Consider the following 26,386-nt stretch of genomic DNA (forward strand, 5'->3'; position numbering starts at 1 on the left):
TTCATAATAGATAATTCACAAGACAATGAAGAACTGCATCTGGTGAAAGAAATCAACATTTATTCATAACGTTACAAGAAGTACATATCGTGGGGGTGAAAACTTTTTCCACAAAACAAAATCCTGAATTATACTTCATATCCTGATGTTTATCCAACGTTCCTCTTCACTGCAAGTTAAAGCATTTAAATGTGTTGTAGATTTCAGTGAAATCTGAAGCAACTTTCGCAGCAGACCCTCAGAATATCCCAGTCTCTTCACACTCGATAATAACCAGAACGCATGGCTGTGGATCACCTTGGCCTTGTTGTGGATGTTAGGATCTCATTGGAAAACATTTGGGCTGATGTCATATCAAATCCGAGCACTGACGTTAACAAATGAAGTATGAAATATGAAAACTAAACCTGTTCAAGGATTTTCAGAGAATGAGTTAATTCTAAAATCAGAGGTTAACATTGGAAAAGTCTGAATATATCAGTCGCATCAACATTTTTGCGACCTTGGTTATGAACGAATCATGATTGTTCTTGTGGGCAAAAAAAAAAAAGAAAAAAAAAAGAGAACTCAAAATAAATCTGTGCTCGATGGTATAAAATGCGAGTGGTGGTACTTGGGTAATATTAAAGTCTAAAGGCTGCAAGTGTGGAGTAACATCAAGGTACAAACACTTTAAAGTAAAAGTACAAAGTTGAGGCGACTGGATCGGTCGGAAAAGATGTTAAAAGCTGCCGTAAAACTCTGAATGGGTCCGTCGAAACCAAAGAAACTTGAGCAATTTCCATACTGAGAACTTCACGTCAGATTGCATACAAATAAAATACAAGCTACTAAGAAGAGGAGGAAAAAGCAACTAGAATGGGGGAAAATGCAAAACTACAATCTACCACAACACAAATAATAATGGAGGAAACACACACACACACACACATCTGTTGGGAGCGTAAAAAACGCCCGCTCTCTCTGACATCATAACGCAAGAGTGCAAGACGAGCCTCTTAAAGTCAGACACTAAAACAGCGAGAATCTCACCTGTCTGTGCGGCGGTCTCTGAGACGCAACAATAATACGACTGCGTCCTGATTGGACAGCATAGCAGTGGGAGGGGTCTACTGTGATTGACACATCTGTCTCGTACCAAATAGAAAAGATTCAGATGATCGGGTTTCATCTGATTGGACAGAATAGCAGTGGGAGGAGTTTGCTGTGATTGACATGTTACATTGAACAGAAGTTTCACCAGATTTCCGACGACGTTCCCGACACACAGATCCGGGTGATCTGGATTGATTTTTAAGCCACATTTAAATCAAGCAAAGCTAAATAGAGCGGTTCTACTTGACTGCTTTTATTCTAGTCGAACAAAAAACATTTTAAAACAGAGGGAAATAGGAAAGGATAGATCCCTTCGGCAGGGGACAAAAAGGAATTTAAAAAAAAAAAAAAAAAAAAAAGAAATATCCCAAAGCCATTTCTAACCCAAATCACCTAGCGGAGAGCAGACGAGATGTGACAGGCCCTCCGTTTGTTACCCTTTCCTCAAAGTTGAATCGTCCTTCAGAGTGTCCTAGCACCTTGGTTGGAGACGAGAGGCGCTCCGAAGCGAATGAAACAAACCGTGAAAACTCTTCCCACAAGCGTCCGTTCTCTCAAAGATGTGCGGTGGTAGAACCCGAATGTCAGATGTCAACTTTGAGGGGCACTCTTTATTTTCCCGGAAATCAGCTGCTTGGAAAGCGTTTGTAATTACTTTAAATACGTCACCCCCTCTCTCAGCTCGTGGAGACGACAGAGCAAGCGTGGCTTCTGCAGGTAGTTTTAAGAGAACTTCATCTTGGCTCCGTCTCTGTTGACAGGGCAAGGCCTGAGGCTGACGTCGGCAGCCCGGCTCGAGAGAGAGAGAGAGAGAGAGAGAGAGAGAGAGAGAGAGAGGAGGCCGGGAAGGGTCCCTTGCGCTCCAGGAGCCTCCTTCACGCTGCAAGAGTTGCAGATCGAAAGATCTCGTGTTTGGTCTCCTCCTAACACTGCGTCTCCCCTCTCCTCAACGAATGGTGGATGTGTAGTCCCGCCACTCACACGATCTCGTTCGTCCTGTCCAGCTTTACTCCTCCTGTGATTGGTTTGATTCTCTCCTGTTGCTCTCACACCATGGTGCTTCAGTTGTAACAGTGGTAAACGGGCATCCATGTTTGTTCTTTTTTTATATTTACCCATATTTAAAATGCTGATGAACTAAGCACAGCACAGGCCTAGCTCCTGTTCCAACAACCTGCGGACACAGACGGAGAAACACAACAGCGTTAGCAATGGGGGACTTACACGCATGAGGTGGTTCTCCATTCATAAATGGCTAGAAAAAGAGCAAACTGGAGCTAAATACACAACTTTCTACATTGTGACTAAATCTTCATTCTGGCGACTAAATGATATTTAACATTAGCAATGTCTAATAACTTCTCAGATAACCTGTTTTTGATGTAGGCACCGTAAACTCTAGTGTGAAGGCGCACAAATCACCGTCGCTTTCTTTCACACACACAGAGAGAGAGAGAGAGAGAGAGAGAGAGAGAGAGAGAGAGAGAGAGAGAGAGAGAGAGGTTTTACAAAACTTTATTTAAAACAACACTAAATCTTCAAACAATTCACATTATATAGAAGAAATAATTTTTTTTTACAAAAATTACATTTGCAAAACCAGATGTCCATCAGAAACAACACACAAAACCTCATTAACACACCACAGATCACTGAAACCCGTCTCATTGTTTACAAGACTATAATATACAAATTCTATCTTTAGTCTGCCAGCTACTAATTTCTTAAACATCACTTCAACATTAGTACTATTTAACTGCAAACCTCGATTTTTCCTGGTTTTCCATATTGTCAATTTCGCAGTTCCTATTAAATAATTTAACAGACACATCTTCCTTCTTTTTGAAAAATTATATTTCACACCCCCTATAAAAACTTCCTCTGAGAAATCTTCACCCAAAGCTTGAAACAGTCTACTAAGAACATCAAAAAGACCTTCCAATCTTTTACATTTTAAAAACAAATGTTCTAAATTCTCTTCCTCCCCACAGAACCTACATCCCACCCCTACTACTGGGTTCAGGTGTGCCACATGTTTGTCCGTAGCTATTGCACCATGAATTATTCTCCATTGAAGATCCGCTGTTCTTTTCTCGATTGGAGGTTTATACAGAGTTCTCCATCTATCTCTTACAAGAAAGTCTGCCTTCAACAAAACTGGCCACCTTGAGATCTTTTGTCCTCTGAGTAACACTTGATGTAAAACTTTTACTGCAGTGTTATATATGGCTTTCTTTGATGTTGTTTTAAACAAATCCAGCTGTGGAGTTTTAAAAGACAAAATTGAACCTGTGGATTCATCCTCTTGTCTTTCACCGACGACAGCAGCAACTCTTATTTTTGGAAAGTCCGGTTCATTACTTGGGTCTGACAGAAATCCTTGTCCAATGCTTTTCCTATAACCACTTGGTAATGCATTGACAATTTCTTCCACCAGCTTTTCCGTCAAGCGTGAGGACTTTAATCCTGTCAATTCTTTCAAGGTTTCCACAGATTCCCATCGGTCATTATTTAAAAGTTGCCCCAACTTCACAATGCCATGTCTTTGTAAACATGCACGCACGCTTACAGCTGACAAAAGTCTTGTCTGAATCATTGGGTTGAAAAACAAGCATTCCTCTCGTATCCAACTCCCAGATTCATCAACATCTCTTTCCACTTTAAAAACAGTTCTCCAAGAGTGCAACATTGACCGGTAAAAAGGTGTAATTTCGGACAGATTCACTTTATGCAGTTCCATTAAAAACAGATGTCTATCTAATTTAAGACCACCTGCTTTTTGTAGAATCATTTTTGCAGTCTCAGTCCAAGCTAAATCCTTACAATACAGAAACCTCTGTGCTGCTTGTATTCTAAAAGCAGAGATCTTGCTCCGCACATCCACCAGACCTTGACCTCCCTCGTACACTGGAAGGTAGAGAGCTGCCGCTCGAATCCAATGCTCTCCACTCCAAAAAAAATCCACAAATGTCCTCTGTATTTTGCAAATCAATTCTTCAGGTGGTTCCATTACAATGAGTCTATGCCATAAAGTTGAGGCAGCCAGATTGTTCACAACTAGAACTCTTCCTCTGTATGACATCAATGGTAATAGCGATTTCCATTTAAACAATCGGGCAGACACCTTTACCAGCATTCCCTCCCAATTTCTATTCTGAAATTGCTTATTTCCAAAAAAACACCCTAGCATTTTCAGCCCATCCCTTTCCCACAACAATCCACCAGGTAGTTTTGGAGGTCCTTTCCCACCCTTCCACTGACCAATAATAAGTCCCTCACTTTTTCCCCAATTTACCCTAGCTGAAGATGCCTTTCCATAATTTCTCATTGTTTCAGTTAAAATATTAACATCATTTTGATTTGAAATAAAAACAGTTACATCATCAGCATACGCTGATATGGAGATTCCACGCATGACATTAATTCCACTGAGATCTCTTCTTAGCCTGCACAGCAAAGGCTCAATAACAAGGCTATATAATTGTCCAGACAGTGGACAGCCTTGCCTGATCCCTTTTAACACAGGTATTGGTGCACTCAATCCACCACCAGCTTTCACAATCACAAACACTTCAGAATATAACAGTTGAATATAAGATATAAAATTCTTTCCAAACCCAAAATTTTTCAAAACCTCATAAAGATATGTGTGATTAACTCTATCGAAAGCCTTCTCTTGGTCTAACGACAGAACACCCAGGTCAACATTATTGAATTGATTAAGATCAATGACATCTCTTAACAAAAAAAGATTGTCCATAATTGACCTATTAGGAATACAGTATGTTTGATCCCTGTGAACTAATACTTCCAAAACATGTTTCAACCTATTTGCTAAACATTTTGAAATTATTTTATAGTCCATGCACAATAAAGAGACAGGTCTCCAGTTCTTTAGCAGGCACAAATCCCCCTTTTTAGGGAGCAAGGAAAGGACTGCTCTTCGACAGCTTACAGGAAGTACCTTATTCCTTACACTTTCCAATAAAACTTCATACAAGTCACTTCCAAGTACATTCCAGAATGTCTGATAAAACTCTGCCGGCAAGCCATCAATTCCTGGTGAACGGCCATTTGATAACTGTCTCATTGCCTCGGTGATCTCCTGGAAAGTAATCTGTCCATCCAAGGATTCCTTCTGTTCATTTGTCAATTTCGGTAGATCACTCAGCAAATCAGACATACATTCAAGATCACAAGTCTCAACATCATACAGATCCGTATAGAAATTGACTGCCAGTTTCCTTATTTCCAATGGGTCAGAGGTTATGACCCCGTCAGGCCGCCGAAGATGATACATTTGCTTTTGCTGCACACTTTTCTTTTCAAGATTAAAAAAATATGAGGAAGGAGCATCCATGTCTTTAATAGAACAAATTCTTGCTCTTATTAATGCTCCTTTCACTTGTTCTTGTAATAATGAACCAAGTTCTTTCTTTTTATTCAAATGTTCATTTTTTATCCTTCCATCATCCTTATTCATCACAAGAATATTCTCCAAAGCTTGTATATCCCTTTGAAGTTTTTGTACCGCTGCTTTCACCATGGAAGTAGAATATGAACTATAATTCTGACAAAAGGTTCTTATGTTTGCTTTACCGACCTCCCACCACATAAGCACGTTTTCAAAAGAAACCTTTTTTAACTTCCAGTCATTCCAAAAGAATATAAAATTCTCACAAAATAAAGCATCTTGTAATAGTTTAGTATTAAAATGCCAAAAATAGTTTGGTTTTGAAGTTCTTTTCATATTCAAAGTAAACAATATCAAATGGTGATCTGAAAAACCAACGGGAAAAATAGAAACCTCAGCTATTTTATTATTCCATTCTTTACCTATATAAAATCTATCTAATCTAGCTCCGCTAACCCTATTATTAGATGCTTTGAGCCAAGTATACTGTTTGATTCCCGTGTTTCTTCTTCTCCAAATATCTATTAAATCAAACTTTTTTAAAATTTTTAACAATACAACACTTGACTCATGATGGGGTTCTTCTCCATTTCTATCAAGAATAAAATCAATAGTGCAATTCCAGTCACCTCCAATGATTGTACAAACATCGTCATCAATTTTTTGAATAGCACTCCTCAATTGTAAAAAAGACCTCACACGCTCAGGTCCATTGTTGGATGCATAAACATTTATCAGTACAAATACAAATCCCTCATATTTGATTTTTAACAACAATATTCTTCCTTTTACAATTTCTTCAACAGCTAAAATATTAACATTCATTCCTTTAGCAAATAAAATGGCTATGCCAGCACTCATATTTGTCCCATGACTTAAAACACTCGTTCCTTCCCACCATCTACTCCATTCAGATTCATTGTCTACACTTGAGTGTGTTTCCTGTAAGAAAGCTACATTAATTTTTTTAATACCAAATAACTCCGATACCATTGCTAATTTATTACCATCTCTACCCCCATTAATATTTAAAGAGCCAACCCTCAACAGCTCCATGGAAGAAAGAAAATATAAAGAGGATAGAAAAAGAACAAAAAAACAAAGAGAAATGTTCACCACATGTGACTTAAACATTTGATTTGTTTTGAGAAACGTTTATTTTATCCCTTCTTAGCTTTGTTAACATCTTCTTCAACCTGAATCTTTTTTGTTTGCTTAACGCATCAAAGCTAACATTTCTCTGCAACAATTTCACTGTATGTATGAATTTATTCTCATCAGGAAAAAAATCTTTAACTTCAACAGTTCTTCCAAAGGTCTCATCCAGGAAGTTATTTATATCTTGCAATTTATACACATCGTCCACACTTCCACACTGTGATCCAATGTCAGATATATCAGAGAAAGCATCATCATCTCTCATCCCCGAATCAGCATAACACATTTCACCAGAATTAGACATTTCAGAATTTTCATTAAAAACCCTTTCAACGCTAACCGTAGCTACATCATCATTCAGTACACTAGCGTCCTCCAATTCAGAAATATCATTATTTTTACCAGAATAAACCATTTCATGGACATTCTCAGTCTGACTTTCACTCACTCCATTACTGTCGATGTTCCTCTGTGATCCAGCTTGAGGCTGCACATCCTCAGAAGCTGACTTGCTGCTCTCACCAGCAGTAGAAGTACTAGGCCTAACTTCAACTTCACTAACCTGGGCCTTATGTGGACATGCGTGCCGTTTATGCCCGATATCCCCGCACTCAAAACATTTCAAACTACCCGTGTTTGCGTAAATATAATACGCTTTCCCTTCATGCATGACTCTGAACGAAATGTCCAGTTCTGGTTCATTTAAGAACATAAACACCTGCCGCCTGAAAGACATAACGTGTTTAAGAGCAGTGTTTTTACACCCCAGCGGGATCATCTTAATCTCACTAGCCTTTTTTCCATATCGCGACAAAGCTTTCTCAATTTCGTCATTTCGAATAAAAGGCGGCACATTGGATATCGTAACTCTCGTTGTCGGAGCAACAAGCGGTGAGATAATAAGAAAATCACCACTTACCACAATTCCGTCGCTTATCAACTGATTTACTATGTCTTCCTTCTCGACAAAAACCACCACTGCTTTATTCATCCTGGATGCCGTAGTAATGTTCTCATACCCAACTTTTTCACCGATTGCCAGCAACACGTCTTCAACAGTGACGCCCTGAGCTGGTACACACCTGATTCCATGGCGGAGCGACACCTGTGACACTGTCCTCGCAGGGACAGACGCCATCCCAGTGCCGCCTCAAAAACTCACAAACACTCACAAAACAAATCAGATGTTATTTTTAGAAAAACAACAAAACATTCATAGACTTAGAAACAAAAAAAAAAAACCAAAAAAACAAACAAAATATATGCGGGAAAAAAAAACCCAAAATCAGTCTTCCTCTCCTCGTGAACACCCTCACACGTACCCCAACCCTTCCCAGTATGCACCGAGAGAGAGAGAGAGAGAGAGAGAGAGAGAATGGACGTGCTACATTTAAACAATATTCTTTGTTGTATCTTCCTGTCAAAATAACAGCGTTCCTATAGAAGTCTTCAGCTTTTAAGAACAGCTGGGTTTTCCGGTAGTGGGTGGAGTTAATGTGCAAATGGCAATCTCATTGGCTGGCGCTCACCTATTATCATCCCTGTTTTGATTTCAGCAAATCAGTTCAAGCAAATGCACAAAACCTGATTAATATTCATGAATCCAGCAGCTCATTAATCCTCAGTAATTCTTAATGTGTTTTATAGTTCTAATTAGAATTCGTATGATTATTATCCTATCAGTGTTTACTAAAGTATTTACTAAAATATTTACTATCCAATGGCGATTCAATTGCCAAGGTGTCCGTAGAGGGTAGATAAGAAGAAAAACATACACACAAAGATGCTATTGTAAACTTATTAGCTACTGTTTTTAAATTGAACAAAAAAGCATCAGGTTTTAAAACTGGGCTTCACTGAGGTCATTTTTTAGATTATAAAATTTGTGTTTTCAATTTCATTTAAGTTTTAGTAACTTTTTTGTGTTTTTCTTTAATTCGTATTAGTTTAAATTTATTATAAACATAAAAACTTAATATAGTTTCTTTAATTTTTATATTTTGTTTTTAATTTTAGTTAGTTTTAGTAATTTTTATTATTTTTCTTTTATTCTATAATCGTTATAAATTATTTTTAATGTAATAATTAATGGTATTTTAATCATTTTACTTATTTGTATTTTTTTATGTCTATATAGTATTTATTCAGAAATCATTCTAATATTCTGATTGGCTGCTCAAGAAACATTTTTGTCTAAACCGTGATGCATAAATGTTTCAGGATTCACAGATGAACAGAAAGATCAAAAGAACAGGATTTATTTGAAATAGAATCTTTGTAACATTCCAAATGTCTTTACTGTTACTTTTGATCTGTTTAATGAGTCAAGGTTACGTTGTTTCAAAAAGCCTTCCGACTCCAAACATTTGAACGGGAGTGTATGTGTGGTCTTGTAAGATGTGTGTGTGTGTGTGTGTGTGTGTGTGTCGTCTTACACTCTAGTACTGTGAGAGTCCAGTCACTCCTCCGTGTTGATATGCCCGTTCTCCTTGGTAGGTGGAATCCTGGGAAAGCGCCACGTCCATCTGGGATTTGAACTCATCACCCAGGTAGCTATCCTGTTTCACACAAAAGACCAAACACTGAATTTAAAACTTCAGGATTACCAAAACAAGGTAGCTTCGACCCAGACTCGAGAGGCTTATAGCATCCCACTCAAATGTGGTGATGTGAGTTCACCTGTGAGAGCTCGGGCTGGGACAATCCAGGCTGGCTCATCTGTGACGGCTGGCTCATGGTGATGTAGCCCTGGGTCAGTGGACCCTGAGAGAAGGGCTGGGACACTAGATCCTGACTGGCCTGGCTGTTCGGCATGTTGGCCTGACCGCTGCCGTGATTACCGGTGCCACGGTTCCTCTGACGACCTCCACGACCCCCGGTCTTTCCTTTAGGAGCACCACGACCTGTAAACAGAGAGAGAGAGAACTGATTAATATTTCTGATTCCCGCTTCACCTTCACATGTAGCTAAACTCATTAAAATAGCCAAGTAGAGTTCATTTCTAATCAGTGTTGGGGAAAGTTACTTTTGAAAGTAATGCATTACTATATTGTCTTATTCCCTGAAAAAAAGCAACTAATTACGTTACTTTTCATGGAGCGTAATGCGTTCCAAACAATGAAGCACAATAGTTAGTTTATCTAAAGTCATTTTTGCTAAGTTAGAATGCTGCTTTCCTTTGATGATCCAGTTTAAACAAAGACATTAGTTAATAAAATGGATTAGATACATTTTTGCTATTTTACATATTTAATTATTTCTGGTTTGCGTCATATTCCGAGTTTGCATTTCACCGTTTTAATTCATTTTGATGAATACTATATCTGTAGGATGAATTAATACACATTCACATCAAGTCTAAAACTTCATGTACCCCTCTGTACTTCCAGGAGACTTGTCAGTAAATGGGAAAACAAAGTAACTGGTGGATGTAAATGAAAAAGTAATGCATCACTTTACTAGTTACTTGAAAAAGTAATCTGATTACATAACTTGCGTTACTTGTAATACGTTACCCCCCAACACTGCTTCTAATGTTAGCCAAGGTGTCTTAATGGAGTATTTTGGGGCTTTCTCTCACCGGCTGCGGGTCCGTTCACCTGACCCAGGTACCCAGGCGGAGGCATGGGAGGCATCATCAGATTGAACGGGATGGGGATGTTCATGGAGCCCATGGGGTTCGGCCCCGTCCCGATCATACCGACCTGGTCATGAGTCTGGAAGTACATATTAGAAGGACGCCCTGCAAAGACAAACGAGTGACAAATTACATTACAATATTTGTCACAAATAAGCATTACTAAAGCAGGTTCATCATGAAATAACAGTGTTATTATATTATCATCGATACATTATTATGATTTTTGTTTCTATTTTGAACTGTGTTTTATATTTTTCATATTTATTTTAGAATTTGTATATAAATTACAATTTTTTTTGTTATGTTATATATATATTTTATATTATTTTGTGTTTTCTTTATTCGCTTTTGCTTAAAATTATTTAGTTAAATATGTTTTGTAAAAGTTTGTTTATTTCAATTATATATTATATTATATTTATTTATGGTTTTAGTTAAATATAACAGAATAACACTGGATTCATCTGGTTGATGCTTAAACTAACCAATTAAATTAATTTATAAATAAAAATAAGAAATAAGAAACTAAATTAGAACTAACTACAACTGCAGTGAGACATGAGCAATGGTTATGTGATGGTTTTCTCACCAGTGCTGCTGCGATCATACACAGATCCAGGAATCATGGCCTCTCTCGCGTCATACATGGCAGTACTCATGAAACGGGCTCCCTGAAACACACATTTACACTATTAGGAGAAGCATTTTGCGACTTATGCTTATTAAATTTTTTTTGTTATCTTGGTGGTGAATGTAATGTTACAGGATGCATGAGAAAGCACTAATACAGAAGCACTATTAATGCAATGCTTATTTTTAAATGCACTTATAATTAAGCAGCTTTGCATGCATGTACAGCCGTGCATGTGAATCAGCATGAAAAAGAGCCAGAAGAAGCCCTGACTGTGACTGTGTGTGTGTGTTACTCACAGGGTTGATGGTGTTGACCAGCTTGCGTGGTTTGCTGAACTGCATGAGGCTCTCTCTCAGGTTGTTGAGCGGTCCTTCCACCAGAACCTTCTGCTCCTTGTAGTAGTTGAGCAGGTGGTTCCACAGAGGCTGCTTGGACAGAGCCTTAGGGTTGCCCACAATGATCACGCCATATCTGCACACACACACACGCACACAAACACACACAAGGAAAACATTTTATAAATCAGCTTTTTTTCCAAAAATGCATAAAATATGCACAAATAAATATAACATGCGCAATATACATAAAAAAAAAAAAAAAAAATTCTGGATTCCAGTTGAATATTTTAATGCATGTTAATAATCAAAAAGCATGTCTATCAAATTCAGAATTAATTAAAATTTTAGCAATACCACTGCCCTACTTTTTCTGGATTCTGTGTTTTATGATTGAAAGCAAATTTATTATCAAAAACCATAGCAATCAAATTTCATTTAAATAGTTTTACTTTTTAAAATATAATCAAATTTTAACATTTAACGGTTCCTTTTATTTTTTGACATTGCACATCAGAGGTTTACAGTTTAAATTTAAACATTTTTTAAAAATGTTTTAATAAAATAATTTGTTTTTATCATTACTTTAAGAACATATACTCTGCATTAAGTTACGTAAATTAAATTAAGTAATTTAACTGTCCTAATTTCTTCTTTTTTTGGTGGGTTCTAGTGAAGAGCTTTGAGTTTGTGTGTGTATGTGATGACAGTTTTCTCTCAGAGCAGCTCTAGATTCTAAACAGCAGTCTCTTTCTGGTTTAATATACACAAACACTACCCTGCAATTTGATTATGTTGATTAAGTCAAATTCTGAGACATTCCAGGGTAATAAATTCCATTTTATGACTGGATTCTGTGCAGTGCATACAGACTCTTGAATGATTCTAAATGGAAATTCCCTCCATTCTCTAAGAGTCTGCTTTTGTTACCTGGCTCTGGTTAGCGCCACATTGAGACGCCGTGGGTCGTTCAGGAAGCCGATGCCCTGGTGCTCATTAGCTCTGACACAAGACAGGATGATGAAGTCCTTTTCTCTGCCCTGGAACGCATCCACACTGGCGATCTCCACCTCCTGTAGACACACACACGCATCAATACATTACTCTGACACGCTGCAGCGTGATACTGGATGACAAACAGCCATTAAAAAGAGCCACTACTACAGTAAATCTAAGCTGATCTTACAACAAAAAGCGTTTTTTTTTGACACCCTAAAATGCCCCAGTGAGTGTCTAGAGTACACTTATGCAACAGAACGGCTGAAATCAGTCTACAGGTGTAGTCTGGACTCTGTACCTGGTATAGTTTGGTGTGCAGAGAGCCGCTGAACTGCATGTACTGCACCAGGTAAGAGCGCTGGCCCTCGTAGGGTGTAATGATGCCGATCTGGTCAGGTTTGGCTCCGGCCTTCAGCAGACGGGTTGTGATCTTCTCCACATTAGACGCCTCAGTCCTGAACACAGAGATGATTGTATCAGACTGGCCCTTTGAATAAACTTCATCTAATGCTGGTAAGGAGCATTTATTAATAAGCTTATGGATTTTCAAAGGTTTTGACTTTTTTTGAATCAGTTCTGCACAAAGCCAGCCTATCACAATGAGCCTTGCTGTTCTGAGAAAGCATTTTGTGTTCAATATGCATCTGATATTTGTGTTGAGAGTGGGATGTTTAGATCTACCTGTTGAGATAAGAAGTGCCAGAGCTCGCGATCTCCTCTTGGCCCTGGGTCACGTAGAAAAACATGGGCTTATCGGGCTGAGGCCACTGAAAGTCAAAGCCTTTCTTGATGCGATCAGCTGGAGAACAACAGAACAACACCAACGTGACACACAGAATATAATCTCTATATAACTAAACAACTCTATCTAAACTGAATTTAAAGGCATAGTACACCCAAAAATGAAAATTAACCCATGATTGTCTCACCTTTAAGCCATTCTAGGTGTATTTGACTTTCTTCTTTCAGACAAATACCTATGGGATTTCCTGGATCTTCCCAATTTTATAATGGCAGTGAATGGGTGATGAGATTTTGAACCAAAATAAACTGCATCCATTAATCATAAAAAGAGCTCCACATGGCGCCCGAGGGTTAATAAAGGTCGTCTGAAGCGAAGCGATGCATTTGTATAAGAAAGATATCTATAAATATTTTAAAGTAACTCTGATTGTGTTCGTCTGAAAGAAGAAAATCATATAGATCTAGGATGGCTTGAAGAAGAGAAAATCATGGGGTAACTTTTATTTTTGAGTGAACTGTCCCTTTAAAGGGGTCATATGATGTTGAAATGTCATGTCAGTGTTGGAACAAATAGGCCTGTGCTTAAAATTCTGTCAATGGAACGTCCCTGACATTATTACTATGAGATACATTCTCATAATGTTGAGAGGAAACGTTCTAAGAACATTGTTTTCTGAATTATGATGTTTTTAATAATATTATTAACATTATAAGTGGACCTCATGAATTTTATACAAACACTGAATAAGTTGAGATGCCGTACCAGCGGTGACTCCGTTCTGCAGAGAGCCCTCGTAGAAGATGTTTGAAGGGAAGGCGCTGAGGGCCGGGTGCATGCGGTACTGCACCTGCAGACGGATGGGTCTGATGCCCAGGACCACCAGCCTCTCAAACAGAGACTGAGACAGACCTGCTTTAGCTGCCTTCTTACACATGACCACAGGACCCAGCTGACAGTGGTCACCCACCAGAATCAGCTTTCAGAGGGAGAAGACGGTACACTTACTAAACAGATCATTTACAGTCACACAGATTTAAAGTACTGGATTTTTCTGGAACATAAGTCACCTTTTTTATAACCGTATTTTCCGGACTATAAGTCACACTTTTTTTCATAGTTTGGCTGGTCCTGCGACTTATAGTCAGGTGCAACTTATTTATCAAAATTAATTTGACCTGAACCAAGAGAAATGAACCAAGAGAAAACATTACCGTCTCCGGCCGCCAGAGGGCGCTCTATGCTGCTCAGTTCTCCTGTAGTCTACACTGAAGACATAGAGCGCCCTCTTGCGGCTGGAGACGGTAATGTTTTCTCTTGGTTCTAAATAAATGCGACTTATAGTCCAGTGCGACTTAAATATGTTTTTTCCCTCATCATGACATGTTTTTGGACTGATGCGACTTATACTCAGGTGCGACTTATAGTCCGAAAAATACGGCATAAGAAATGTAAAGGGACTTGTATTTTTAAATAATCCAAAGTGACTTTCTTACTGAAATTAACTTAACATTTATGTTCTTCCTTTCGCTCACTTTTAATCTCTATAATCACATCATTTAAAGTGTTAAAGCAGAAAACACTATAGTTTATATTTTTACTAAAAATATCAGAAATCATTGGCGATCATTGTTTTTTGAACTTAGTAAATGTGTGTCATAAATATACGTGAATACAAGGATTGCATTAAATGCAGTGTTTTTAATATATATATATATATATATATATATATATATATATATATATATATATTTTTTTTTTTTTTTTTTTTTTTCTGTTTTCAATTTAATTGAGGGTAAAACTACTAATTTAGTTTTTATTATGTTAATATTTTGTCAGGTAAATTCACCTGATTAAATGTGAAAGATTCTTTGTGAAGTGTATGAAACTAAAACACATTGGGTTTTATTTACCAGAATTTTGCATTATTTCTGAATGTAATCATAAAATGCGACTTGTCTGTTTTTTCTCTCAACACTGCAATTTTAACCAGATGTGACTTATATATTCAGGTACAACTTTTCTAGAAATCATAGCATATTTAAATCATGTAATGTCTCTGTGCTAACATACACAATGTGCAAATTGTTTACAGATTAATAAACATCAGATAAAGGTGAGCGTGTCCTGTCACACACCTGTTTGGCCCCGAGCACCACTGGCACCATGCACTCGGGCTCCGTGGCCTGTGTGCTCTCATCGATGAGGATGGAGCGAAACTGCATCTTAGCCAGGCGAGGGTCACCCGCACCCACACATGTGCAGCAGATCACATCTGCATTCTGAGAGACAGAGAACATTAGATTTTTTTTTCTTCTATATATAAAAAAAAACACACAACAAAAACTTTTTCGAGTAGGGATGTCAAAAAATATATAATTTCGAATATTCGTCGAATTTAAAATAAAAACATTGCATTCGTATTTTAGGTGTGCATTAAGGAGGCTGCCTTATAAGCCCCGGGTAAATTCACATTCAGTGTTCCGTTCCATCATTTAACTCTGCATGCATACATGATGCGGTTTTGTTTATAGTTGTTTAAGCAACTTAGTTAACTATAATTGGTTTATCAAGATTATTTTAAATACGTTTTTTTTCACAGTCATGTTTTCTTACGCTTTGAATAAACGTGCAATAGTAATACTAAGCTTGAAGCGCCCTCTTGTGGCCTCAGGAGAGAAACCAAAAGCTTTTCTTCACCCTAACTGAAATTATGCATTTTAAATTCGAATATGATTTGAATTTTGATATTTTAGTGCAAAATTCGAATTTAGAATTTCCAGTGCCAAAGAAAACAGCTTAAGCATTATTGTGCTCCACCGCCTGCATTGTTTATATAAATAAACACACTGAAAACTCAACTTCAGACTCTAGAAAATTTTAATTTCGCTGTGTAATATTCCAGCATTTAGTGTCTAAGGTTTACCATGAGCAGCTCTCTCTCAGCGGTTCGTTTGAGAGCTCGGTAGCGTTTCTCATCAGAAGACGACAGCTCGCCAGTTTCGTCCTTCAGCTGCTGCAGTTTCTGCAACTCTGGCATGCTGCAAAAAAGACAGACACACATCAGTCCTCATAAGATCTCTGCCACGCTATAAAGCATTTATATCTCAACCCTAAATCTGAGTGATAATAATGGGAATGCCAGCCTTAACGAAGCATTCATTCAAAAACACAGAGATCAAATTAAGAACAGAAAAGTCTGCACCTGTCCATGTTGCGGATCTGATTGTGCAGAGCCAGGAAAGACACCGGGGAATCGATGGCCTCACGACTCTTAGCGCACAGACGAACCACCTTCAGCCCCGTCTGATGGATCTTCTCTGTCAGCTGATCCACTGCGATGTTACTCGGAGCACAAACCAGAACCGGACTAAACCATGAGATTGACACAAAAACAAACACTCTGTTATTATTTGGCCCTATTTTCCCCAAATTTACTCTTTTTCGGTTTACAATTTTCTAGATTCAATTTTTTCCGCTTCTAATTTTTGAGCATAAAATGAATTCTGGATCCGTTTTAAAGGTAAAACTTTATTTTACAAATCAAAAAGCATGCGTAATTATTGAAATCATGAAATCTATACAATTTAACAGTAATTTATTATATATATATATATATATATATATATATATATATATATATAAAATTGGCCTTAAGAAATCAAGTTTTATTTCCCCCCAAATTCTGTTTTATTTTAACAACATACAATTTTTACAATAATAGAATAAATGTGTGTTTGTTTTTAATCTATGATTTAATTCATATGTATTATAAAAACCATTGGTCATCAAACATAGCATAAAATATAATCAAAACATGACTGCGACAATCCTCAAAAAATGAATTATTAAATGTATTATTATTACTCTTTTAGAACTATTCTACTGTACAATAATAATATGCGTCACAATTTCTTCAACCTTATTTTTTCTATAAACAACACTTCATATATTTAACATATTTAAATAGTAGTCTTTCAGAGATTTTATATTTTAGAGACAAATTTGATTTGAAGGGTACAGTTCTACTTTCATTTTGTTTTTTTATTCAATTAAAATATACCAAATTCCTAGACATTTTGCATCATTTTAATACTGGATTGAGATTCCATCTGCGTTTTCCATATTGTGGAAATCTTAGGACCCTAATATTACAACTATAAGATATTTATAAAATGACATGATTAAATATTCAATATAGTGGCCTGTTGACTAAATGAATGAACTTGAAAGAGTATAATGCACTGTAGAATCAGGGAACGCGTCTCACCCGTTGCCCTGTCTGGCCAGATGGTAGACGATGGTGGCAGAAGTGACAGTCTTTCCGGTTCCTGGAGGCCCCTGGATCAGACTCAGGGGTCGCTGAAGCACCGTCTTCACAGCATAAACCTACATCATGCCAAAACAAGATGAGTTTCAGAAACCTGAAGACGAAGGGCTGAATCAGAGGAGGGGACGGTTCTGTACCTGCGAGTGGTTGAGGTCTGGCAAGCCCTGCGCAGTGAAGCGTTTGGGCAGCTGGCATTTAATGATAACGTCCTCCACCTCGTGACCCAGCAGTTTATGGTAGATGTAGCCGGACACCGAGGTCTCGTCCACCGCAAACGTCTTCAAGGCGCTCTGCATTCTACATAAGACAAACAAAAGCAGGTTCACGGATCATTAGAATATTTCAAGTAACAGTTAATTTGAAAATTATAATTGGAACACAGGTGTTTTTTTTCATACAGTCACAAATAATCAGGACTGAAACTTTTAAACTAAAAAAAAAAAACCCTGCAAAAGACAAACAGAAGAATCTCAGGAGAAGTCTGTGAGACTATTATATAACTTGAGATGTCATAGGGCAGCTTTATGTGAAAAATGTGTTTATTATGCAATCATTTATGATCTTTTTGGATTTGGAAAGCTCCATAGAGTGTGATGGCATGGTTAATTGCATAATTATTATTCTAAACTAACTAAATTCTAAACTAAACTAAAAAAAAATAAATAAAAAATTCTGTTACTTGAAATAAAGTGTTAACTTAAAAAATTTTTTATGCATTTATTTCAGTTAGTTGCAACAAATTAGTCTTTTTTTATTTAGTTTTAATAACAAACTAAAATATAAATCTTTTTTTATAAAAAACACATGGACCAACAAAAATGCAAAATGACAAAAACAAAAAACTATTTTACATATTTTTTTATAAATAATAAAACTAAAATTAAAATGGAAAATATATAAATATACATTAATTTCAAATATGAATAAAACCAGTGTATTCTTCATAATTTTAATCAGCCCATACAAAACAAACACGTTTGGATAAACATGAAGGCATGTAAATAAAATTTTCTTTTTTTGGAATAATAAAATATAAATAAAATATTTCAAAATATATTTTAGTTTCAGCTAGTTGAGAAGGCAACATTTCTCATTTCATTTTATAGTTTAACCTCATGTACTAAAAATCACACCGGAATAAAACCTACACAGACATATGCAAAAAAATAATAATATATATATATATATATATATATATATATATATATATATATATATATATAACAAAAATAAATAAAAAATTTAATAAAACTTTTAAATTTACATTTAAATTATAAAAATAAATACTAATTAAGAATATTAATACAAAGGAAAGTAGCATCTCAGTACTAAAATACTCTTGCATGCATTTTTCATAAATGTTTAATTTGCATGCACGAAATAATTTTTTAAATTTAGAAATTGAGTAATTTAAATTGACATGAAAATAAATAAGTGAAATGAATTTGAAATGTTGAGTGAACTACTCCTAATATTTTTGGGTGAATTATACTGTATACATGTAGCAAAGTAAATGGAAACAGTTTAAAGGACTAGTAAAAGATATAGCAGGACTAACCGGTCAAAAGATGTTGACTTCCAGACAAAGTCCACCTGGAAGTTATGTGGCACCTCCACAGGAGCACCAGCACTGCTGCGCAGCTCGATGGCGATTTCATCTCCATAATCTGAGAGGGTCTCGGTTAAGGAATCAACCATAGATGCTTAGATACTAGTACATCAAAAAAACACAGTAAGAACTCACTACTGTCTTTCTGCTGATATAATGAGTGCTTGCAAAACTCACGGTCACGATGCAAGCGTGTTGTATGAGTTTTGCTATGCAGAGGTTGCAATTATGTTGCTACGGTGTTCTGGGTGTTTGCTTATCAAATCATAAATCCTAAGTTTGAGCAATGCATGCCTAAGCACATTATCAAGAGAGAACAATTGTGTGACAACAGCGAGTTTGATCTTTGCTGAAAGGATACTGTCCGGGACTTTGATGACGTGTCCGATCCCTTTCCACAGCGGAGCCAGGTCTCCTTTATAGCGCAGACAGATCTCGTCTCCTTGCATCAGTCGCATGTCTGATAAACAACACCCACACGGAGAAAACACAGTCAGAGAGACCGCATCCCGTGGATTTATGCTTGAATTCCTCTAATTGAGCTATATATCCATCACATACACAGTACAGCACCACAAACACACATGAGTGCGTACACACACTCAGGTCCGTGCACACATCGATGAGGGATGCATGGGACACGGTGTTAGGGATGGGATGGATATGAACCACTTGTAGACACAGAAGATGATGAAAGTAATTATTACCACCTGAATCCGTCTTGGGCAGAGTGAAATAAGCTATCCGCTTTTTATTCAGTCCCAAATCCCACCTCACTGTTATATTGTCTTGAGTCTGAAGTAAAAAGACAGGAGACAAGCAAGCAGAATAAATGTCAAAGGTTTTAACATTCGCAGTAGTAAAATAAAATCTCAGGTACAAGAAAAGGTCAGGACAAATATCTGATTAAACTGATTAAATAGAATTTAAAATGAAAACAATGTGGATGCACAATTAATGAAATCACAACATAATTTATAAACATCCTTTTAGACACGGATATGAAATTTCATCCAATATGAAAACTATATCTTACAGTTCAATTTGCAATCACAATATTTGATAAATTAATTGCACTTTAAATACTTTGTATGCAGCCCTATTTCTAAAGAATTTTAAAATAAAACTTTTTTGCTTGCAAGAGTCATATTCCAGAAATAAAAAATCCCATCAATTTACAGATTTTTAGCAATAATTTGCAATAATGTTTCTAGACAGACTTATAAACTGTAATGTAAAGTGATAATATGTGCATCTGTACTAGCTATAACTCGTCGTGATTTTAGCTTTATTTTTATGAAATCATGTTTAATAGCCAAATTCCTGGCGAAAATCTGAGGCTGTTACAATAAAAAACAGAAATCTGGTCTAAGAGTGAGCACTCAATACCATGAAGCATTGTGAATAATTGAATCAGTTTTCTTAATCTTAAGATATATTTGAATAGTTTGTAATAAACTGGTTGGTCTGGTTCATGGCTGAACTATTTATTGATTTTGCCTATGAAGAAACTGAATGGGAAAAGTACTTTCGGTTTTTAAAAAGTGCGGCCACTGTTGCACTCCATAGTTCAAGCAGCAGGTTAACCAAAAAATAAATAATTACTAAAACAGTCTTCATCAGCATAATTTTACACTAGTTTAACCATGGGAATTGCTGAAAGGCAGAAAGGCTTTCATACTTGGGACTCTTTGAGTTTCTTGTCATAGTCAGCCTCTAGTTTGACCAGTGGCCCAAAGATGTTCTGGTACTGATAGGCATCTTCGTAGCGTAGAAGAACGTGCTGGGGTTCCTCATCCACTCCAGGTTTCTCCAAATCTTCCAGAGTCGCTGTTGGGTTTTCCTGCACGGCATGACAGAACGTAGAGTCATGCAGACAACAATAGGATGCTCAAAACTGCGTTCGTATGCATCAGAAAGTTCACGATACCTTCCAGAGCTCCTCGAGTTTATTGATCTGCTGTGCCGTGATCTGACGGGCTCTCAGCTGCTCCTGCTCGGACGGGATCTTCACCAGCCAGGACAGGAAGCAGCGGTCCTGGATGAGGGGCTGCCACTGAGAGCTGTCCCAATTAATGTCCTTCAGACTGCTCTGACTGGCACACGGCTGCCTGAACACACACACAAACACACACACACACCCATGAGACAGAGGCACTGCACACGCTTGAAAAGCAATGGTTGACAGCTTCTGATTAACCAGAGCAAAAAAATATTGTTGTGTCTTCTTTGGTTCAAGTGGTGAGATTAAATTTACACAAAACATTTAAAATAAAATATTACAAAAACAATAATTCTCCTGGAAAATGTGCATTTATATCATGTAACTAGAAGGAGATCAATATATAGAATAATCACTTGAAATTTAATAGAATTTAAAATAATGGAATTTAATTAGGCCTCAAGTTCTCTCCCTGGATGTACATAGTTGCTATTTCTACCTTTATTTTTATTTTAAGATATATATATATATATATATATATATATATATATATATATATATATTTTTTTTTTTTTTTTTTTTTTTTGTTAAAATGTAAAAAAAAACATTATGAAACTGTTCTTGTTTATACTGAAAAATATTATTTATTGCATGATTGCATTGAGTACTATATGTAAACTGAATTATGGTATGTTTGTACACTCATGAATGCTCAAATTAAACAAAATAAAATTCATCCAGTTAATATGAGGGACAATCTCTATAGAAAAAGAAAAGAATTGAAGGCATTGTTTTTATAAATGCATTTATTAATACATAATATTTATCGAAATTATATAAGGAAAATAAAATATTTATAAAAACATTAATTTATAAACACGCTAATATAAACACATTAAAAGCAATTATTCTAGCATACGAGGCACGTCAAGTACAAACCTGGTTTCTTCTTACCCTTACGCCCAGTCTCATTATGTAAAAATGAAAATACGGGTAACTTTAGGGACTTTCCCATTTCACATTTTCAGTAAGCCTGTACCATCACACATCCAAAAATCTAATTTTAAGTTCAAAAGCCTTAAAGTGCCACATACAAACCATAAAGGGGAAATCTATCTGGTAAAAAAAGCTATTTTTATTGTTATTATTTAAACCAATGACTAATGCCTAAAAGACATCGATTTAGATTTGCGTCATCCTAATCAAAACAACCTTTCCTATAGTTACTGAATATGAGTTTGTGAATCGGAATGAAATAAACGGTTTGCAAAGGAGACGATGAGTTGTACCTGCAGAGGAGCACCACGACAGAGTCGGCTTTAGCCGGGATGAAGCCGAGCAGGAAGACATTACGGCAGCCGCAGTTATAGCACTCCAGAACCGTCTCTCCCAGCGGCCCGTCCTTATGCAGCGTCACCTCCTTACATTTGGCCCTCACCAAGTGGTTCACAATATGACTGAGAAAACAAACGTGACCAAAAACCATCAGCTTTCACGCACGCCTTAACAACACAGTAGCTTGAATTTAACAGCACAAACTTGGTGGACTCACCTGCCAGAGGTGTTTCCACGGCCGTTGCAGAACCATTTCTTGCTGGTGTTGCAATAGACCACACATGCTGGATCATGGATGCCACAGTAGCTGCGAACACACAAAACAAAAACCAGCCCAAAGAATAATTACTGAAGCATTCTAATAGTCACACTTCTTCTGCTTATACTTCTATACAGTACATTTACCACTTAAAATATTAGAGTTGGTATGATTTATTAAAGCTTCCTTGTCTCTTCTACTCACCAAGGCTGAATTTATTTGATTACAAGTACAGTAAATACAGTAATATTGTGAAATATTATTACAATTTCAAATAACTGCTTTTCATGTGAATACATTTTTATATGCAATTTATTTCTGCGATCAAAGCTGTATTTTCAGCATCATTCCTCCAGTCTTCAGTGTCACATGATCTTTAGAAATCATTCTAATATACTGATTTGCTGCCCAAGAAACATTTCTGATTATTATTAATGTTGAAACCACTTGTGCTGCCTCATAGTTTGGTTGGACTTTGTCCTAAATATTTTTTTTAGGATTCTTTCATGAACACAAAATTCAAAACATTTGATTATAACCAAATATAAAAATATTTAAACATAATATTTCCGTATATTTCTTCTATAATTTTTTTTGAAAAGCCTGTAATGTCACTTTTTTTTTTATCAATTTAATGCACCCTCACTGAATAAAAACAAATTTCTTTAAAATAAAAACTCAAACATTTGACAGGTAGTGTATGTAGATACAAAATATCTACATTTTCATATATATTCAAATGTTTTCATTTCAATGCAACATTTTCATATTAATTAGAATCTAAAATCTGGCTAATAAATATCTAGCTCAAAAACAAAAGACCTACATCAAGCATAATGTACAATCAGAGGAGTGGTGCATAATCTTTTGTATAAATAAGTTGCCTGGGAAAAATCTCAATTAGACAGCACAGTGTAATTAAACAGAATTCTGGAAGTGACCAATCAGATGCAAGTATTTCAGAGAGCTGTGCATTACTGTATAGCTCTGACAGCTGCAGACACATGATTATGGTGCATGCGATCAGGGCAGGTGTCATCAGTACCTGCAGGCGTGCACCGGCAAGTCTTTAGTGTAGTAAGTATCTTCCTCATCCTCCTCAAAGTTCAGCTCGGCCAGAAGTTGGCTGGTCTTTACCACTGCGTCCTCTCCGTTGGGCAGAATACCATCAGGCCCGTTCACCTGAATGCAAAACATTTCACCTTTAAGGCTACCATACAAACAAATATCAAAATGTACAATGAATGCAGTGCACATTTCACCCTTTAATCACACACATCTGCAACTTGAACCAGCAAAAACACATTTAGATAAAGATTTATCAGACCAGATAAAGCATTATTAAAACAAACATAATTTAATCAAATAATTTCCATTTAAAACACACCTGGCTGTAAATAATAGATACCATACAAAAGTAACCTCTCTAATCAAACGTGCTCTTATAAAACAGGTGTAGTTCATAAAAGTCCTTCTGAAACACAGATGTGAGATAAACTACTGCCATAAACAATATACCATGTGTTTCAAACGTCAGATAAGATGCATGTTATTATAACACCAAAATAGTTCATAAACATCTACAGTGCATCACATCGTTATTATAACATCAATATACAGTGCTGTTCAAATGTTTGGGATCAGTAAGATTTGTAATGTTTTTTAAAGAAGTCTATTCTGCTCATCAAGGGTGCATTTATTTGATCAGAAAAAAGAAAAACATTAATATTGTGAAATATTATTGGAGTACTTTTTAAATAAACGTTGTTTTAAAAAATATATATATATTTTTTTTAAATAAAAAAATCCTGAAATACATATCACATTTTCCAAAAAAAATTAAGCAGCAAAACATCAGCATATTAAAATGATTTCTGAAGATCATGTGACATTGAAGACTGGAGGAATGATGCTGAAAAATACAGCTTTGCACCACATAAATAAATTACATTTTAAAGATATATTAAAATAGAAAAGCATTATTTTAAACTCCAATAATATTTCACAATATTCATCTTTTTTTCTGTATTTCTGATCAAACAAATGCAGCCTTGATCAGCAGAAGAGACTTCTTTTTTTTAAAAAAACTAAAAAAGAAATTCTGACACATTCCAAACTATTGAACAGCAGTGTAAATGTGAGATAAACTACCGCAATAAACAAAACACCACGTGTGTCGATGATCAAATAATAATGCATGTTATCATAACACCAAAACAGTTAATAAACCTCTGCATCACATCATTATTATAACATTAACACAGTAAACAAACACACACCTGTCAGCTGTAGCTAACTCAAGCCATCTGTAAAGCACACCTCATCTCTGAGAATAAGCTGCTGTTAAATATTTTAAGTAAATTAGTTTAACACCAACGTAGTCCCTCTGAGAATACACAAACACACACCTGAGATCTGCAGCTAATTAAGTTAACCAACCTAAACAACGACCTGACGTAACAGATTTCATCACTACAATTAACAACATAAGAGCTATTAGGTTTGGTTTGTAATTTATTAGCAAATTACAAATTAAAGCACTAATGAAATTCACTCAACACACACACACACACAGACACACTCTCTCTCTCTCTCTCTCTCTCTCTCTCAGGCGGCCTGCTCTCTCGTTGCTAACGCTACCGCGCGGCTAACGCCTGCTAGCTCGCCATATTTGGACTCAAACGCGCACCGTTCCTCATGAAAGAACGCTTTATTCTGTGTTTTGTACGTTTATACCTGGTTGTCGAGTTGGCTCTGGGTCTGGCCTTGAGTTTGGGTCTGGCTGGGCAGCGTAAAGTCGGTAAACTCGAACTCGGAGCCCTGCGTGTCGGCCCCGAGCAGCTCCGCTTCCTCCGTGTCCAGGAAGGTGAGCGTCTGCGAGCTCGGCCCGTACGCCTCCACACTCATCTCTTCTATAGCTTTACTGGCTGTCTTTTCGCAGAAAACAGAAATAATCCCTCAGTGATGCGAGCGTCCGAGGAGCGTCGGGCGACGTTTGTTTTGATTCGAAGTGAAGCGAAGGAAACGGCGCGCGCGCGCGACGAGCTCGTGCAGAAATGAAATCGAGCGATTCCGGAGAAGATTCGACTCCCACTCGAGTGACGTCACGGGGGAGCGCAACCGACGTAGAGCGCACGGCAGCGCTGACGTCTACACACATTCGCTGTTTTGCAGGAAAAGAGCTGTTTTGTTTTGTAAACAAATTGCTGTCATGAAAATACAGACGATCATAGAGCTTCTATTGATGTTAAATTCTTTAAAATAAAGGTTTAGCTTTTCTGAAATATTATATGCATTTTATGAAAAAATATTTTACCCACTTTGACCGACTTTGGTTTAGCAAGAGTACAAATAAAGACAATATAATACACTATGTGAATGTGTAGTGTAATGTGCTAAAGTGACAAGATTGGCTCCATCTAAAACTGTTGTATAATTTTAAACTTTTCACTAGTGATTTAATACTTTCTGTGTAATAAAACGAAATATAAATTATTATAATTAGAAACTATTATATATTGGCAAATGGAAATCATTATACATTTGATTATGAATTCTAAATTATTATATTTGTATTACATACACTGCTGTTGAAAAGTTTGGGATCAGTAAGATTTTTTTTTACTTTTTAAAGTCTCTTCTGCTCATCAAAGCTGCATTTATTTGATCAGAAACAGAAAAAAACGAATATTATAAAATATTATTACAATTTAAAGTCTTCTATTTTAATATACTTTAAAATATTATTTCTGTGATGCACAGCTGTATTTTCAGCAGTCTTCAGTGTCACATGATCTTCAGAAATCATTCTAATATGCTGATTTATTATCAATGCTAGAAATTATTTGACGAATAAAAAGTAAAAAAAATAACATTTATTCAAAATACAAACCT

At 36.4% G+C, this 26,386-nt stretch overlaps 1 protein-coding gene across 2 annotated transcripts; it reads right to left on the reverse strand.

Annotated features, from left to right (window-relative positions):
• Nucleotides 1-2,112: 2,112 nt before the first annotated feature.
• On the reverse strand, nt 2,113-25,597 carry LOC113111371 (regulator of nonsense transcripts 1). Of its 2 annotated transcripts, none has more exons than XM_026275999.1 (24): nt 25,229-25,597; nt 23,538-23,674; nt 22,451-22,540; nt 22,188-22,355; nt 20,887-21,067; nt 20,638-20,799; nt 19,664-19,751; nt 19,318-19,416; nt 18,906-19,014; nt 17,485-17,644; nt 17,288-17,406; nt 16,223-16,387; nt 15,944-16,058; nt 15,156-15,299; nt 13,783-13,996; nt 12,957-13,074; nt 12,574-12,730; nt 12,207-12,349; nt 11,238-11,412; nt 10,897-10,978; nt 10,248-10,409; nt 9,347-9,570; nt 9,103-9,225; nt 2,113-2,269 (listed from the first exon to the last, which is right to left on the reverse strand). In XM_026275999.1, exons 1-23 carry the CDS (start codon nt 25,397-25,399, stop codon nt 9,106-9,108), a joined length of 3,303 nt encoding a protein of 1,100 aa, XP_026131784.1. In that variant the 5' UTR covers nt 25,400-25,597; the 3' UTR covers nt 2,113-2,269; nt 9,103-9,105. The 2 variants fall into 2 exon arrangements, with proteins under 2 accessions (XP_026131784.1, XP_026131793.1); XM_026276008.1 differs by having other exon boundaries at nt 19,667-19,751; nt 25,229-25,399.
• Nucleotides 25,598-26,386: the final 789 nt, after the last annotated feature.

This window comes from Carassius auratus, chromosome 2 (assembly GCF_003368295.1).
Source record: "Carassius auratus strain Wakin chromosome 2, ASM336829v1, whole genome shotgun sequence".
Classification (NCBI taxonomy): Eukaryota; Metazoa; Chordata; class Actinopteri; order Cypriniformes; family Cyprinidae; genus Carassius; species Carassius auratus.

Excerpts from the sequence above, each read along its gene's own strand:
- LOC113111371 (XM_026275999.1), bottom strand. The coding sequence starts at position 25,399 with ATGAGTGTGGAGGCGTACGGGCCGAGCTCGCAGACGCTCACCTTCCTG. Across the intron at positions 15,300-15,943 it reads CTGAGAGAGAGCTGCTCATG|AATGCAGATGTGATCTGCTG; the intron begins GTAAACCTTAGA and ends TCTGTCTCTCAG. Across the intron at positions 11,413-12,206 it reads GTGGCGCTAACCAGAGCCAG|ATATGGCGTGATCATTGTGG; the intron begins GTAACAAAAGCA and ends GTGTGTGTGCAG.